The sequence below is a fragment of the Naegleria fowleri genome (assembly GCF_008403515.1).
Source record: "Naegleria fowleri strain ATCC 30894 chromosome Unknown tig2, whole genome shotgun sequence".
Classification (NCBI taxonomy): Eukaryota; Heterolobosea; class Eutetramitea; order Acrasida; family Naegleriidae; genus Naegleria; species Naegleria fowleri.
Window position 1 is genome coordinate 439,701 of NW_025407934.1, and position 16,716 is coordinate 456,416.

Sequence of the window (16,716 nt, forward strand, 5' to 3'; positions counted from 1 at the left end):
ATTAATTGGTTGTGATGTTTTGATACTTTTTAAGCTCAGTATGTTTTGGTTTGTACAGTACAACAGTTGTAAACTTGTCCTTATATCTCTGTGTAACACCAACCTTATTCATGTTATCTCTTTCAGAAAAGTATGCATGATTAACAGTGACATGAAGTGGAATTGGTAAAAGGCCTGGATTATGATGGAATTTCTTACTACTATTGAGCGGAGTATAACGTAAATGAGGTGGCAAAATTGGTGGATTTTTCTTATTTTCAGGGAATATTTCTTCTTGATATCCATAAGTATTACTGTACTGTTTCGACTCGCCTTCTTTGGTTGGTGAAGTGTCACCCTTTTCAGTCTTGTGATCATTCCTAGAATTGTGTTGAGGAGATGTTGGTGGAGAATGATGATGTTGTTTTACAGTGGGGGAATGATAATGTGATGTATCAACGTGATGATGGTGCGTTGGAGATGTTTGATGCGGTTGTGTATGTGAAGACTGATAATTAGAAACTCCATAAGGGGTTGGTGCACTTGTGTTGGCTCTTCTAGGTGGTGAAGATGCTGGCACTCCTGTGGCGTGTGATTTTACGACCGAAATGTTGTTGTCATGAGCTTTACCAATTCCAATTGGTGCAGATGTCGTATGAGTGTGATGATGTGATGATGATGAAGAGGAGGAGATGTCATCATCCTCATCTTCTTCCTCTTCCTCTTCTGCTTCTTCGCTCTCTTCATCTGCTGTAATTTCCACAACGTTGCTCAAATAACCATGTTCATCTTTTTCTGTTGGTGAATTCAGATCGGTTGTATATTCTCCATCAACAATGAACTGATATAATTATTCCAAAATTGATAATTTAAATGATAAAGACCATTCCGTACCAATAATATATAAAATTCTCTCTATTAATAAATACAAACTAAAAATCATTACGTACTCGATAGAAATGTTTTCCAACGGAAACGTTCAAAATCACTACGAAAGCCTCTTCTTCACTATTGTATGACATGGGAATCTTTTCAGACCAATTATTAAAACTACCAATAATATAAACTTTTCGTCCGCCATAGGGCCAACGAAACATTGTTGGTACTTTGGTTTCATGATATGCTGCTGTTGGTATAAAGCTATTATCATAAAATTTATCATCTTTTGGAGTTTGAGCAGGAGAGTGCACACCTCCGTGTGGTGGTGTTGCTGTGTTCTTACTTCCGGTAACTCCCATTGCAATATGGCGGTGAGGATGACACTGATGATGAATAATAAATTAACAAAAGCAAGCCTTGTAGAGGAACGATAGTGTTATTGGACTACAAGAGCGGGATATTTTTTTTCGAATAAAACTCAAGTCCATTCATTCCCTTAAATCAACAACAGGACTTGCATCTTCTCCAATTCGAGGATTGGATTCCTATCATATGAAATCTCTCAACCATGGTGTGAGGTTGGTTGCAAAGATATAGAATAAACAGGGGATATAGATGCTCAAAAGTCAAAAAATTTATGATCGTATCAACTGTTACGGAGAAGAAGGATTCCCTCCACTTGAAGATTTCCATATGGAGTATATATTGTACACTAAACACTGGATAATCCCATCAATTTTCTCAATTCTTCATACAATGGCAATGTCAATAGACAATGAGTTCCTATTCGAATATAATTTGGAACAAATCCAGACATGAATGCTCGAAGACCATGTTTTTGATAGGTCTTGACTGCACAATCTATTAATCCACTATAGGAAGAGTCCATTCCAGAAACAGCAGCACCAGTGATGTGATTCTTCTTCTTAGATGCCATGAGTTTCGTTTTAATCACATCACTTGGATTGGTCGTCAATGTGGATAACAGACCAGCCACCAATGATGCAGTCACATGAGTATAAACATTATCAGAAAAGTAAGGTGTTTTTAAAAGGAGATGTTTGGTATGATCATAGGTAGAGAGTTGAGTAGCAGTGAGAATCGATGCACGCAACACATTTGGAGTGCCTCCTCTGAACAGACCCATCACTCCATTCTCTTCCTTAATAATTTTTTTCACAATATGAAACCAATAAGGTGCTTTGGATCCATCCATGACACTCTGTTGTCTGATTTTAACTAAATCACATCCATTGGAAACGATGGATCCAATAGAGCCAGAGATGGCACCACTCAATATTTTAATGGTTAATCCAACATCTGTTGTGTTATTTTTTGATTCTAGCAGAACTTGAGATAGAATAAATTTCAATGGATCATATCTGTGTGGGTGTTAACAGTGAGTATTGTGATGAGTGTTGGTTTCAACCGTGTATATAGCATTGAGTGTGTCAAATATATTGAATCATATACATGAATTAAAATTATATCCAAATATTCAAATAAATATTGAAATAAATATTGAAATATTCAAATGATTCCAAAAACGATTTTAAAAAGAAATTATAAAGAAATAAATAATAATAAAATAACACATACAATCCCATTCGAACGGAACTATAAAATTGTTCTCTCACTACAGCAGCAAATAATCCTCTTCCTAACAACACTCCCAATCCTTCAGTCTTGTATAAATTATAATAAGCACGTGAAAATGACATGTTAACAGCATTTCCACTGTTTGATGATTGATGTGTCAATTGCATTCTAGTTTTCACGTGGTCAGGTGAGTTCATCAAACCACTCACAAATCCAGCACTAACACCTCCACAAACAAATTTGAGGATCGTTTTATAGAGAGATGTATTCTCTTCCATACGTTTCAAACGTTGTAAATGTTCATATTGTTGTTGTTGAGCGGTGGTTGTAGCTGTTGACATTTTTGGAAATGCTGTATTATTTACAAGAATGTTGTTTTAAAGTTATTATAATAATAATGATAATTGGTTGATGTAAATCTCTAAATGATTTGAGAGGAGGAATTTAATTGTTTCAAAATTGTTGTGAATATGCCGAGTTCGATTGTTGTTGTATCTCAACAACACTTTCTGTGCCACAAAAATGGTTGGTGATGATTGAACTGTATGTGTGGGTGTGTATAGCCTTGAACTTGAATTTTTTAGGCTGAATTTTCAAATCGTGATGAGAATCGCTGAGGTGTGAGTCTAATCCTTCCACCACAATCGCTCTAGAGCTTTGATAATCTTTGAGGAACAACGGATGATAACTGTTGTTGTTGTTGTTGGTTATTGTGATTATCTTTGTTGGAAGTCTGAACCAAAGTATTCCCATCATCGGAAATGGAGGTGTGGTTGTTGTTAGTAGCGTCCAGTTGTTGTTGTTGTTGTTGTTGTTGTTGATAGAACAATGCCATGTAATTCAAAAGAAATGGATCCAAATTGAACTGTGGTTCCCATAGTCCCTTGTTTGGTTTTGGTAATAATTCATGAACCACACGATGTATTTGAATTAAATCTGGAATCATTTGAATGAGAGTGGATGAAGGCTCCGATCGGAAAGGAGTAGTAGATGATGAAAGATTGGAAAGAAATTGATGAGTAGAAGGAAGATTCTCCATGGCTCGAATTAATTCCTTGTTTTGAAGATCAATCTTTGAAATCATGGTCGGAGGTTCATCCTTGTGTTTTAATTTATTCATGGTGGACGAGGATTGGTGAGTCAATGATGACGATGAATCATTTTCTTCCTTGTTGCTGATGTTGTTGTTGTCTGAAGACATTTTTCTTGCTTAGGGTTAAGAGAATGCATTTCAACAAAGAAACATGTATTCATTCATTATTAGAAGGGACTCTTCACTTGAGCTTGATTCATCCTCTTTATCGAGGATGGTACATTTGTGAATGAGTGTTTGTGATGAGACAGTTCTTTGAGTGAATTTGATGATGATCGTCCACTTGAGCTTGGTCAGCCTTGGTGTGAAGATCAGAGGTGTTCAAAAAAAAAATGACCAAAAATAGACTTTCTCATCATGCATCATCATTGTCATCCTCTAGCAACAACACAAACACCAACCGAACCGTTCATATAGGAAACATTCCAAGTGTGATCACCATAGAAGCATTGCAAAATATATTTTCAAAATATGGGGAAATTACAAATATTAAATTAGCAGGAGATCCATCCTACTCTAAACGATTTGCATTCATCGAGTATGCGGAGCCATATCAGGCTAAATCATCGTTGTGTTTGGATGGAACTGAATATTTAGGACAAGTATTGAAAATTTCTCTCGCCAAACACGATTTTAATAGTCGGCAACATCAACGATCATCATCCTTGACAAATCAAAGCAATAATAACAAAAACAGAACTCATCACAGAACGAGTAGTGAGTTTTCAACAGACTCGGATGTTTCATCCACAACATCATCCATTAATATTTCATCACTAACGGCATCATTACCCCAAATATCCAACAATCATTGTAATAATAATAACAACAACAATAACTCGTTGATTCATTCATCTAAAAAGAATGCCGTAAATCATCATCCAATGCATCAAATATCTCCATTGACCACAGCAACAAATTCCACCTCTTCATCGACCACAGCAGATGGAGCGAGCAACAATAGCAACAATAACGATAGTAATAATAATAATAATAATAACATTCAGAATTCTGAGAATACAACACAACACATCCACCATCCACAAATCATTAACACTCACACATCCACTAAAAAGAAATCACATCTTCACACCACTTTGAGCAATAACATGGTCATTCCACAGGATGAAATGAGTGTCACTTCATCTCCTCTTGTAACTTCCATGTTCTTGGCTAGTCCGACTCCTTCCAGCCCATCTTCCATGTTCATTGGTTTACCTTTAACACAACCCATTGTTGCAGAACAAAATATGGTTGCAAGAACTGTTCATATATCAGGCATTGATAGTGCATTTACTGAAGATGAATTATTAGATTATTTTGGAGTTTATGGTGATATTACAAACTATAGATTGTGCAACAATGATCAAATTTCTACAAATTCTAATAATCAACATTCAACAAAATTTGCATTTATTGAATATGCTAGAGCTGATCAAGCACTTAAAGCTCTCCTGGTAAATGGAACCATGTGGGGAAAATCAAAATTGAAAGTTTCACATTCTAAAACAGCAATTCAAACTCCACCAAAAAAATCATTGATTGATAAGCAATATAGAGATTTAATTGAGAGAACGATTCATATTGGTGGAATTGATGTCAAACTTTCACAAGATAGTGTTAAAGCATTCTTTGAAGAGTTATGTGGAACTGTTCATAGAATTGCAATGGCAGGAGATACTGAATCCTATGAAACAAGGTTTTGTTTTATTGAATTTGAAGACAAACAATCTGCGTTGAAAGCATTGAGATTAACAGGATGTACAATAGCTGGAAGTGTAAAACAAATTAAGGTAAGCCCATCAAAGTCACCCATTGGATACTCGAAGAACAAGTTGATGATGATTGGAATTGGTAGTGGATCTGATCCATCACCTCCATCTCCACTTCATCATCAATTGAATCAATTACACTTGAACTCACACACTCCATCTTCATCACACTCTTCTTCGAACACAAGTGCAACATTGATTCATGCACATCACCACCACCATCCTCACAACACTCACCACTTAACATCTACACCAACCACTCCTGGAAATGCTACTTTTGCTAACACAGGACTAGTCCCATTAGGTCATTTGGCCATTCCAGCGAATCTTGCTCAGGCTGCCACAACGAATAATTTGGCACTCTTTCCAACCACCACCACCACCACTTCCTCCGTTACTACTAATGTTGGTAATTCCACAACCTCCACACAGTCTCAAAATTCAAGCAATTCTGCCACGACGAGCACTGCAACCACAACAACACCTCAATCGTTTCCAACCATTTTTCCATTTGCTCCTTGGGCTTATACAGCAAATACCACTGCAGCACTCGCCAATCAAGGTAGTATTGATCCGTCATCACAAGGGTTCTTTTCATATCCACAAATGCAAATGATACATCCACAATATTACTTCTACACAACCACACCTACAATGACATATGGAGCTCTTGCTCTCCCAACAAATTCATTTAACAACACTGCCACATCATACAATCTTGTGACCACTTCCACCCAGGAAACACATACAACAGATCAAGACGACACAGACACTGACAATGTAAAACGAAAGAGAGATCAGCATGAATCTTTTGATGAGTCCTCCAACGTTCTCTATCAAAAGAAGCTCAAAGATAAATAATAAAACTCGAAATGCAATCACATGTAAAGCGAATAATTTATTTACCAATTCTGTTTTGGAATGTTATTAAGTGAGAGTTAACATCTTTGCTGATCATATTTTGGTTTTCTCCTGCAAAACTCATGATACAATTTGACATGTCCTTGATCTGTTGAGAAGTGTAGGTTTTGGGAGAAGTGTACAAGTGACACAAAGTGCTCATTGCCACAAACAAAATATCCGAAATCTTCTTTTGAATCTTTTCATCGAGTTCCTTGAACTTTTGTACCTTTTCTTCCAATTCTCTGAGTTCAAATGGAATAATCTTCAATTCTTTGAGTTCGCTTAGAGTTCTTTCATAGTTTCTGTTCATGAAGCTATCAAATACTTTCGTTAGTTTAACTAAGATCTTGAAGGTTCTGAGTGCACTCGAAAGCTTAGTTGATTGATTGATTTTGTTGATAATAATATTGTCTCCAGTAAAGGTCTCAAATACTTTTTGTGCAGATTGCTTGACTTCATCTCTATTTTCTCCTCCAGAGAGAACTTGGCTTAGCTCATCAATCATAATGTTGAGAATCGAATAAAGATATTCGGTCGACTTGTCTTGATGGTCAGTAGACAAATCTGTCAAGAGAGAAATGTGATATTTCAAAGCTCTGAAATAGAGTTCGACTGCATCCCTGTATCTACCAATTGCTTTGTATTCCTTTGCACAGCTTTCAAGAAGTGCCAAGAAATCATCACTTGAAAGATACTTTTCCAAAAATCCTTTCTTTACCATTTCATTTGACTCTACTTGTCCGAGCAATACGGATATATCTTTTCCTTCAATGATAAGGTCTCTAATTGATCTAAAGTAAATAGCCTCTTTTTCTTCCCTTTTTTCCAATCGTTTATAGAATATATAAAAGTAAGAAGCTGCATATGTTGGATCAGTATGAGCAAATATTCTCACATAATCTCTAATTAAGAAATAGAAATTAAGTTGAGGCTGTGGAGTTGCTACCAAAAGTGGAACAGAAAGGTCTTTTGGTGTTGTCAGTTGCTTGTAATAGTAGAGAGCATATGCAAAATGTACGGCCTCTACATGATAACCTTCACTTTGTCTACTACATAAATATTCAATTGCTTTTTCAAATTGAAGAGTAGATAATAGCAACCTGAAAAAGAGTAGAGAGTTCTTCTTTGGACAGAAATGTTTTGGTCCGTGATTGTTCACCACAGTCTGTAAATCTTTCAAAGCATATTTAGTTCCTTCTCTAATGATCGAAAGCTTCAACCACATAAAATCTTCAGTTTTAGAGAAAACCTGTGGAATAGTCTTTTTGACATCGCATCTTCCTAAAACCAAGTAAACGGCATGACGGAATAACTCTGTTGGAGGAATAGTTCTGTACTTCTCATTTAACTGATTTTCAACGTCTTGAATAGAAGCCATTTGTGTGTTCATCTTATTCTCCAAAGCATTAATAATATGATTGGAGAATGCAGAACAGTATTCTCTTGCAAAGTCAAGAGCTTCTTGCAAAAATCCACATCTCAAGCAGTAAAACAATACAGGCCAAATATAAACGCCATCGACACATTCACCTAGTTTGTCTACATCAGCATGTTTTAGGGTTTTAGAAACAAATGCTTTGATTAATCTTAAATTGTCTTTAACTTCTTCGTGCAGCTCAAGAGTGTCCTTTACATATTGAATATAAGATTCCTCCATGTATCGTTTTGCTCCTTCTAAAAGGTTTGACTGACTATGTCTGCTTTTACTTTCATCAATCATGAAGGAAAGTAATTTCCAACATTCAACGACCTCTCTTTTTTCTTGAAATGGGCTCGTCAATGTAATGTGCGACTTCAGAAAATTGTCTAATCAATTCAAATGGTGTATCTTTCTTGAGACTTTCGTTAAACTTATAAATAACTTCGCTGTAGGCAATCATACGTTCATCCATATTGGTTTTTCCTCTTCTTGGAGTTAAGTGAGGAGTTGGTGTTGGTCCCAATGGAGTGAATGGAGTAGAAGGAACATTGAAAGTACTAGAAGAAGGAGTAAGTCTGGATGTATTTCGAAGAAAGGATTCATTCATCGAGGTTGATGTTGGTCTAAAGGCTTGAGCGTGATAAGTTTTGTGTAAATCCAAAGTTTTGATGAGGTTATCTTTGGCTAAAGCCCAATCTTTTTCCAAATAATCATTAAAGTTTTTGTAAAAGCAATTGCTTGTATGACGTTTTGATTCTTCAATGGATGATAATAAAATCATATCGTGTTCGTGTTTCAAGTAGCCCTCAATATCAGTCTCTCCGATAGGCTCAAGAGGTTCAAAAGCTTGTTTTAAGTCTAATCTACTCACTGATCTCCTGTACTTTTCTACATCAAATCCATTCGCTGCTAACAAATAATCACCTTTTGATTGGACATCTCCGCGAGCAGTTTTTTGAATTAACTTTTTAGATTGTTCATGAATAGATTCCAAATCCTTTTGAATAAAATTGTCTGTTGCCGGTAATAATTGTTGAGACCTATCAAGAAGGTCATTTAAATCCATATGAAGTCTTGATGATGATTTTCCTCCCCATGTGGAAGCCGTCGAAGTTACCGTGCTGGGCATTTTGTTGTTGAAGAAGAGAGAGGAAATTTTTTTGAGCATCAATCAATTTGCCTCTTTGGTCTTCAAAAACCCAAAACCTTCCTCATCAACTCCTTCACAGTCTGTCTCGTGCTCTCTCTCTCCACACCCGTCGAGGAGTGGATTGCAGAACAGAACAGCCCTTCCATAACTGAAGCAGGTCCAAAGCAATGAACAAGTTTAAATTCCTCTATGAGCCATTCCCTCATGAGAAGGTAGAGATATCGAAGAAGAAGCGTGAAGTTTCTCTCAAGAGTATCGATATTAGTGGAAACCGTCATCAAATTTGGATCCCCCATTCGATGCATGGTCCTTCAAATGTCATTGTTATAACACACACACAGTAAAAAACATTCTCGTCACCACCACCAACAATAACAACAACACACACATAGAATAAACTCTCATAACTCCACACCGTCCTCTCTCCACGTCGACACACAAAAACACTCAATTCATCACTCACATTCGCAATTACGCGGAATATCAACACAACACGACCAGCAATCACTCGACTGACAGTTCTAGAAAAACTTTTTTATAACAACAACAAGATGAATATCGAAAAACTGTGTAGCATTGAAAAGAGTACACCTCTGGATGATCATAAAAAGCGCCAACAAATTGCTGGAATGTTTCAAAAGTTAGTGAAAGAAGGTACGTGTTTGAAATGTTGAATAATGACGAATGACTGTTGTGATTGATGTTTGTTTACAATACCATTCTCGTGACGACATTTTACTATTATGTTGATGACGCTCTCCTATGATGACGCTCTCCTATGATGACACTTTGCCAATCATAATAATACTATTTATGGCACATCCTATTGATATTATGGTGATGACTATGATGACACTCATCATCATGCCACCATGACAATGACGAACACAACCGCATTCTATTCTCCATTCTTCACATGACACAACCACCAACTTGTTTCAACATGTATCCACTTGTTGTGTTCTTTCAATATAATGATGATGATGATGTTGATGACCAATATTTGCTCCTCCATTCTTCTTCTGACCTAATAATCTCCTAACCTTTATAATCCTAACCTAATAACCCTAATAATCTCCTAACCTAATATCAGAGAGTCATGTCCGAGAATTGGAACAATTCAATGGTTTTGTCAACTTGAAACAACTCGCCATTAGTGAAGATTCTCTCACTCGGAAGAGAGCATTTGCCACCATGTGTAACATTTCAGCCATTGAAACATGTACTGAAGTGATGAGAATTCATAACTGCATTCAACTCTTGTGTGAGAGATTGAATCCACAATTATCTGAAGATGTTTCTGTTTTGGAAAATATTACAAGTACTCTATTGAATACATTTATTGATGCTAAAAATAGAGAATGGTTGAAAGAATGTGAAAATTGTAAACAATATTTAACATTTATGATTCAAACACTTGAAGAAATGATGAAGAATGATCATGCTAGCATGGATGAACAACATAATTCCACCATTTACAATTTATTGATTGCATTCAGTTCGATTGCATTGGAAGAATCATTGAGTGAAAAAATTATGCAATTTGGAGGAGTGACATTTTTTTGTCAAGTCATTTCAAATTTAAAAACAGAGAGAGAGGATTATTCTGAAGAGATTATGGAAGGCATTACTGCATCATTGTGGAATTTATTATTAATTGATTCGGTCAAGAAATTTGTGATGAAAGGTTGTGAAAATAAGATAGATACCAAACAATTAATTGAAAAGTTAATTGGATTGTCAAATTCCAAGTTTGTCAATGTGAAGAGAAATACCTCTCACATTATTCAAATTCTCAGTTCCAATACAAGTGATGATGACGATGAAGGTACTACTAGGAACACGAGTGAGAGCAACATGGATACAAGTACGACTTCCTCTTCTTCGAGAACACCATCATTGACTGACAAGTCGACCAACTCGACATCAACTCCTTCCTCCTTCTCCTCCGCTTCTTCTTCTTCTCCTCCTCAATCACAACATTCACATTTTGAAAATTTATTTGAAAGTTCAGAAATGATTCAAAAATTAATTTCGGATGTGAAACAATCTTCAACCTCTTCAAAAATCATTGATCCTGAACTAATCAAAACTTCGAGTGGTATTTTGTGGAATATGGCTGGTTCAAGTCCTCAAGTGAGACTTAAAATTAGACAACTCGATGGTATTCCAGTATTAGTGAATGTGTTATTAATCTCTCTCAAATTATTGACTTTGAGACAAACATCACAACTCAAAGAAGTGATTTACAAAATCACAGGAGCATTGACTTGTCTCTCACTCGATGAACAAAATTCTCTTGAAATTGGTTCCCATGCTCAAGTCATTCCCTCTCTATTGAATTCTTTTCAATTTCTCAAAGATGGTCTTTCATTCTCAGTGTTAGAAAATTTGTTAACACTTCTCAACAATTTATCCATTGTGAAAGAAAATCGAAAACAAGTTCATGAATTGAAAGGTATTCCAATGATGATTCAATTTCTTAAAACATCAAATTCTCATCATACTCCTTCTCAAGAGGAATTGAAATTAGCAGAGAAGGCCACCAATGTTTTGACCAATATGGCCATTGATGATGATTCTTCGAATAGTATTCGTGAAGAGGGTGGAATTGAAAAATTAGTGGAATTGGTCTCTTTGGATCATTTGCATCAGAATGAGGAAAAGGATGACTCCATTTCTACTCGTAGTACTTCTTCGAGTAATAATAGCACTACTACTACTACTACTTCTAATACTGATACTCATAATACCACTACTAACATTAATACCACTACTACTACTTCTACTACTACTAATAATAATACTATTGGTGGTAAAAAGCATCATCCATCCTCTCCACCACAAGAAGAACAAGTCAATCACGTGAAAAAGAAAGCTGCTCATACCTTGTGGAATTTAATGATTCAGGATGAAAATTTGAAAAAGATTGAACAAGTGGGTGGTTTGAAACCATTGGTTCATTTACTTCCACAAACCAATTTGGAAGATTTAGTGGAAAGTCAATTGAGAAGGAAAGAACAAGAAGAGGATGAAGAGGATGCTCTTTCCTATAGCAGTGGTGGTGGTGATGCTAATGATGATGATGAACATGGTGTTGTGATGGTATCCACCACTGATGATGATGATATTCATCATGTAGTACATTCCTCACCTGAAGAAGAAGAAGAAGTGATGGTATTGGAGAGAAAACAACAACACCACCATCAGCAACAACATGAAGAGGAGAAGGATCAAGCAGTCAATAATGTTCAGAATCAGCAACAACAAGATTTTGAATCCAACAACAACAAGAAACAACAACGACCACATGGCGATGATACTACTACTTCTACTCATCAATCTTCTTCCACAGTGATGATGGGCACTAGAATGACCAAAGAACAATCGCAACAAGTCAGAAATTTATTACGACATTGGGGAAGTATCAGTGAAGAGGATTCCATTGTCAATGCCATCAAGAAGGATGATGATGAAATGAATAAGGAAGTGAGTTCGAAGACTCCTTTTGAAAAAACCTTACAAGTGGATTCATTATCATCCCCTCGAGCCTTAACAACAACAACTGCCAACAGCACTACAAAAATAGCAGTTACTCCAAAAGAGGAAAACCCAATCACTACCTCCTCCTCTTCTTCGAGTAATAATAGCACTACTAAGGCAACAACAACAACATTATCATCCTCATCGTCAACGACTGGTCCTACCACTCTCAAAATGACCATTCAAAAACCAGAAATTGTCATTGATTATGGTCATACGAGTACCAATAATAACAAACCCTCTTCAGTCTCTATCCAACAGCAACCATCACAACAATTATCACAACAACAGCAATCATCACAACAATTACCACAACAACAGCAATCAACAACCACAAAAGACATCTCAACAAGTATCGTTCATGTCAAGAAAGCGGAAGAGGTTTCTGTTGAGGATATTGATAATGATGAAATCAAAACAACTCATAGTACAAGAATGACCAAGAAAAGTAATGATCACAAAGTTAGAGTTAATAGTAGTAGTAGTAGTAGTGGTGGCAATGATGGTGATGGTGGTGGTACTCAAGATGTTGCTGTTGGTGGAACCTCAGAAGAAGAAGAAGCAACAACATCTCAACGTGTTGTTGTTGTTGAAACAATCACCACTCCACCACCACCAGCAACCATCACCAACCAAACAGAAATGAAAAAGTCAGTTGTCGTCAACATGAAAGAAGAACAGACCTCTGTTTCAGAACATCCTCAAACAACAACAACAACTTCAAGTGTGGATGTTGTGAAAGAAAAAGTCCTCGAACCAACAACAACCTCAACAACCTCATCATCATTACCATCGACTACAAAACCAATTACGAGTACAACAACAACTAGTAGTAGTAGTACTACAATATCAAACAATTCGATGACTTCCTCTTTGCACTCTCCTCAACATCAACCAACATCTTCTTCTTCACTTACTCCTTCAATCAAAGAAGATAAGATAGATAAACCTGAACAACAACAATCATCTCCACCATCTTCTTCACTTACTACTCCTATCAAAGAAGATAAGAATAAGGAATCTTCTTCTTCATTATTAGATGGCAATACCACCACGACACCATCAAAAGATTCTCCATTCAAACATAATGATGCCAGCTTGATATCACCACCTTCACCTTCTCAAGTGATTTCATCTCTAATGATGACGACAACTACTGGTGGTGGTATCAAGACGACTTCAACAACAACTCTTAATGCTGAAAAAGTGAAAAGTGTCAAATCACCCTCTGAAGAGTTCAAAGTTCCACTTTTAAAACTTACAGAAACAACAACACCCTCCTCACCTCAACAACAACAACCTTTTGAAACACAAGGAATGGATTCGAGTCATTATCTCACACCAATGGACATTAGAACCACCAACATTACTGTCACACCCACTTCTGATGGTTGTATCAAATCACCACAAGCAATACCACTCACTCCCACACATTCCATGATCTCAGGTGTCGATGAATATGTCACTTCAGAATATATTGACACTGAATCCTACACAGGTGAAGATGCTACTCCAAGTATTTATGAAGTATCGACTTGTAATCAATCATCATTTATGATCAATCCTTTGAATGAAACGAGTCGTAATGAAATGATGGACGCCAGTGAAGATCACAACAACAACAACAATGAAGAGTATGAGGAAGATGAGGAAGATGAGGATGACTTGACCTTTGAAGAACGAGATGATATGACCATTCTACAAAATATTGGAGTGGAATCTTGTGAAGATTTGGAAGATTTTGAAGATCACAACAACAACAACAACAACACGAGTAGTATCACTTCCAATCCAACACCTTCTTCTTCTCAACAACAACAACAACAACAATTATCTTCTTCAATGACCTCTCAGATGATAATAATAACCTCTCCTCGTCCATTACTTTCTCCAAAATCCTCACAAAAATCCTCTTTTCAAATTTCACAAGAGAAACGAGTGGAACAAATTATTTGGTTTTATGAAACTGAAAAATTGTATACCAAGATTTTAGAAATTATTGATTCCACTCTCGTGTCCAATGATTCATTGAAGAATACCGTATTGGGAAGACAAGCTCATTCAGAGATTTTCAGTGATTTTGATTGTATTCGAATGATTAATAAGGATTTATTTCATGAATTGGATACACTTTACACCAAATGTCAAGGAGATGCTAAATTAATTGATGAAATTCAAGTAGGACGTTTAATTCTCAAAAGAATTCCAACTCTACGTCTCTACAAGACGTATTGCAATAATTTAGAAAAATTATTACAATGTTTGACCGATATTGAATCCAATAATGCAAACTATATGGCTTATTACGATCGATTAGTGTCCGATCGATTAACAGAGGCCATTCAAGACTATCAGAGAGAACTCTACAAGTACAATAGTACTACCAATAGTAGTAGTAGTCTTGGAACTAGTATTCTGAGTGGTAGTGGTAGTAGTACTAGTCTTGGTAGTAATTCAACCAATGCCATGACACCAAGATCGAGAGTTCTCTCCACACTGGTTCAACATCAATTCAATAGTAGTACTAGTAATAGTCTTGGTAGTAGTAATAGTCTTGGTAATGATAAGAGTATGAATCGTTTGAGTTTGACAAGTACGAGTGGTGGTGGTGGTGGTATGAATGGTGGAATGGACAAATCAAAATTCATTCGACTCTCACAGATCCTCTCCAAATCACCCTTTGAACGCATTCAATTCTATGTGAATTGGCTTCAAGAAATGGCCTATAAGTTTTCAGATGCCACCTATCCCGATCAAAAATGTTTACAAGAATCACACGAACAAATGCAAGCCATATTTGATCATTGTCTCAACAAATTTAATGAATTGGAAAAGTTGGAGAGATTTAGTCAAATGTTGGATGGAAATTTCCTTTCACAAAATAGACGCTATTACACGATGGATAATTTAGGATTTCCAGAACCACAGAATATTAATGAATATAAATTGTATCAACAATGGAAGAAGAGTTATGATGTGAAATGTAAGAAGGTGAAAAAAGAATGGAGCAAAAAGAATTTATCAGAAATTCTCTCCAATAATAGTGGAATTAAGAATTTAATTAAGAAGTATGGAATTAGTGCTTCATTTAGACCTCGAGTATGGATGGAAATTAGTGGAGCTCAGCAAAAACTGAATGAAAGTAAGTGTACACTTGGATGTGTTGGATTTGAACCAATTTTATGTTTTTGAACAATCAATGTTATGTTTTTTATAACATTTCAAAATAACTACATACCTTCTACTACTATGATCATCATCATCATCACCACCTCTCTTCAATAGACACTGGATACTACAAAAAGATACTCTCTGTTCACACTTCACAAATGAAAAATCCTTGGTTTGATCAAATTGAAAAAGATCTCAAGAGAACCTATGTTCATCATCCATTCTTTAATGATGAAAAGGTGTTGTCTGCTTTGAGAAGAGTCTTAATTGCCTATTGTTGGAGAAATCCACTTGTAAGCTATTCTCAATCCTTTAATTATATTGCTGGATTGTTGTTATTGCATTTGAGTGAAGAAGAAGTATTTTGGTTGTTTGTGGCAGTTCTGTAAGTATATTATTACGATCGAAGTGAGTCATGTGGATGATCTTTGGATTCAAATTCCCATTTCATGAATATTTATTTTTTTAACATGACCCATTCAATATGTTATAATATACTCAAATGTTATTGCATCATCTCTGTCTTGAAATGTTTTTATTGTTGCATGATCCATGTCTGAATCATGACATTGAAACCATGGCTACGATGTGATATGATTCATTTAAAAATACTCCATACAATACACCATTCAACACCTATATATATAAACACTTCAACAACAACAACCATTCAACACTTATATACACTTCAACAACAACAACAACAGTGAGGATTATTTACCTGCAAATTACTATTCACCTGAATTGAAAGGTGTTCTTGTCGATGCATTAGTATTTGAAGAATTACTTAGTGTGAATCTTTACAAATTATCTCATCACTTTAAGAATCTTGATTTTGACATTTCCACATTCACCATGTCCTTCTTTATGAAATTATTCACTGTCGATTTCCCTGTAGAGACAACATTAAGATTTTGGGATGCATTTCTATGTTATGGAAGTCAAATGATGTTTCGAACCATTTTGGCCATGTTAAAGTTAAATCAAGATATTCTTCTCAAAACCAATGATGTCTCTGAGATTATGTTAACCATGCAAGATATTGTCAAGACACAATTTGATGTTCAGAAAATTATGAAAACAGCATTTGGATTTTCAAAGATTACTCATGAAAAAGTTCAACAATTGAGAAAGAAATATTTACCATTGATTGAGATGGAATTGGAGAGACAACGAGAAAGAAGAAGATGAACATGTTGTGTTGTTA

General features: G+C 35.8%; 7 protein-coding genes across 7 annotated transcripts; 2 read left to right on the forward strand and 5 right to left on the reverse strand.

Moving 5' to 3' along the window:
- Position 1: 1 nt before the first annotated feature.
- Positions 2–1,217, reverse strand: FDP41_000474 (uncharacterized protein; the record flags this gene model as incomplete). The annotated part of the gene is made up of 2 exons (XM_044708186.1): positions 2–820; positions 930–1,217. The coding sequence occupies 2 exons, from the start codon at positions 1,215–1,217 to the stop codon at positions 2–4; spliced, it is 1,107 nt and encodes a 368-aa protein (XP_044569288.1).
- A 353-nt stretch (positions 1,218–1,570) lies between these two features.
- On the reverse strand, positions 1,571–2,798 carry FDP41_000475 (uncharacterized protein; the record flags this gene model as incomplete). The annotated part of the gene is made up of 2 exons (XM_044708197.1): positions 1,571–2,240; positions 2,458–2,798. The coding sequence occupies 2 exons, from the start codon at positions 2,796–2,798 to the stop codon at positions 1,571–1,573; spliced, it is 1,011 nt and encodes a 336-aa protein (XP_044569289.1).
- Positions 2,799–3,106: 308 nt separating this feature from the next.
- FDP41_000476 (uncharacterized protein) lies at positions 3,107–3,658 on the reverse strand (the record flags this gene model as incomplete). Its single annotated transcript, XM_044708208.1, has 1 exon — positions 3,107–3,658. One exon carries the CDS (start codon positions 3,656–3,658, stop codon positions 3,107–3,109), a length of 552 nt encoding a protein of 183 aa, XP_044569290.1.
- A 224-nt stretch (positions 3,659–3,882) lies between these two features.
- Positions 3,883–6,183, forward strand: FDP41_000477 (uncharacterized protein; the record flags this gene model as incomplete). The annotated part of the gene is made up of 1 exon (XM_044708219.1): positions 3,883–6,183. One exon carries the CDS (start codon positions 3,883–3,885, stop codon positions 6,181–6,183), a length of 2,301 nt encoding a protein of 766 aa, XP_044569291.1.
- Positions 6,184–6,220: 37 nt separating this feature from the next.
- On the reverse strand, positions 6,221–7,945 carry FDP41_000478 (uncharacterized protein; the record flags this gene model as incomplete). The annotated part of the gene is made up of 1 exon (XM_044708231.1): positions 6,221–7,945. One exon carries the CDS (start codon positions 7,943–7,945, stop codon positions 6,221–6,223), a length of 1,725 nt encoding a protein of 574 aa, XP_044569292.1.
- Positions 7,946–7,967: 22 nt separating this feature from the next.
- On the reverse strand, positions 7,968–8,774 carry FDP41_000479 (uncharacterized protein; the record flags this gene model as incomplete). The annotated part of the gene is made up of 1 exon (XM_044708242.1): positions 7,968–8,774. The coding sequence occupies one exon, from the start codon at positions 8,772–8,774 to the stop codon at positions 7,968–7,970; it is 807 nt and encodes a 268-aa protein (XP_044569293.1).
- Positions 8,775–9,346: 572 nt separating this feature from the next.
- Positions 9,347–16,700, forward strand: FDP41_000480 (uncharacterized protein; the record flags this gene model as incomplete). Its single annotated transcript, XM_044708254.1, has 4 exons — positions 9,347–9,449; positions 9,889–15,480; positions 15,624–15,894; positions 16,217–16,700. 4 exons carry the CDS (start codon positions 9,347–9,349, stop codon positions 16,698–16,700), a joined length of 6,450 nt encoding a protein of 2,149 aa, XP_044569294.1.
- Positions 16,701–16,716: the final 16 nt, after the last annotated feature.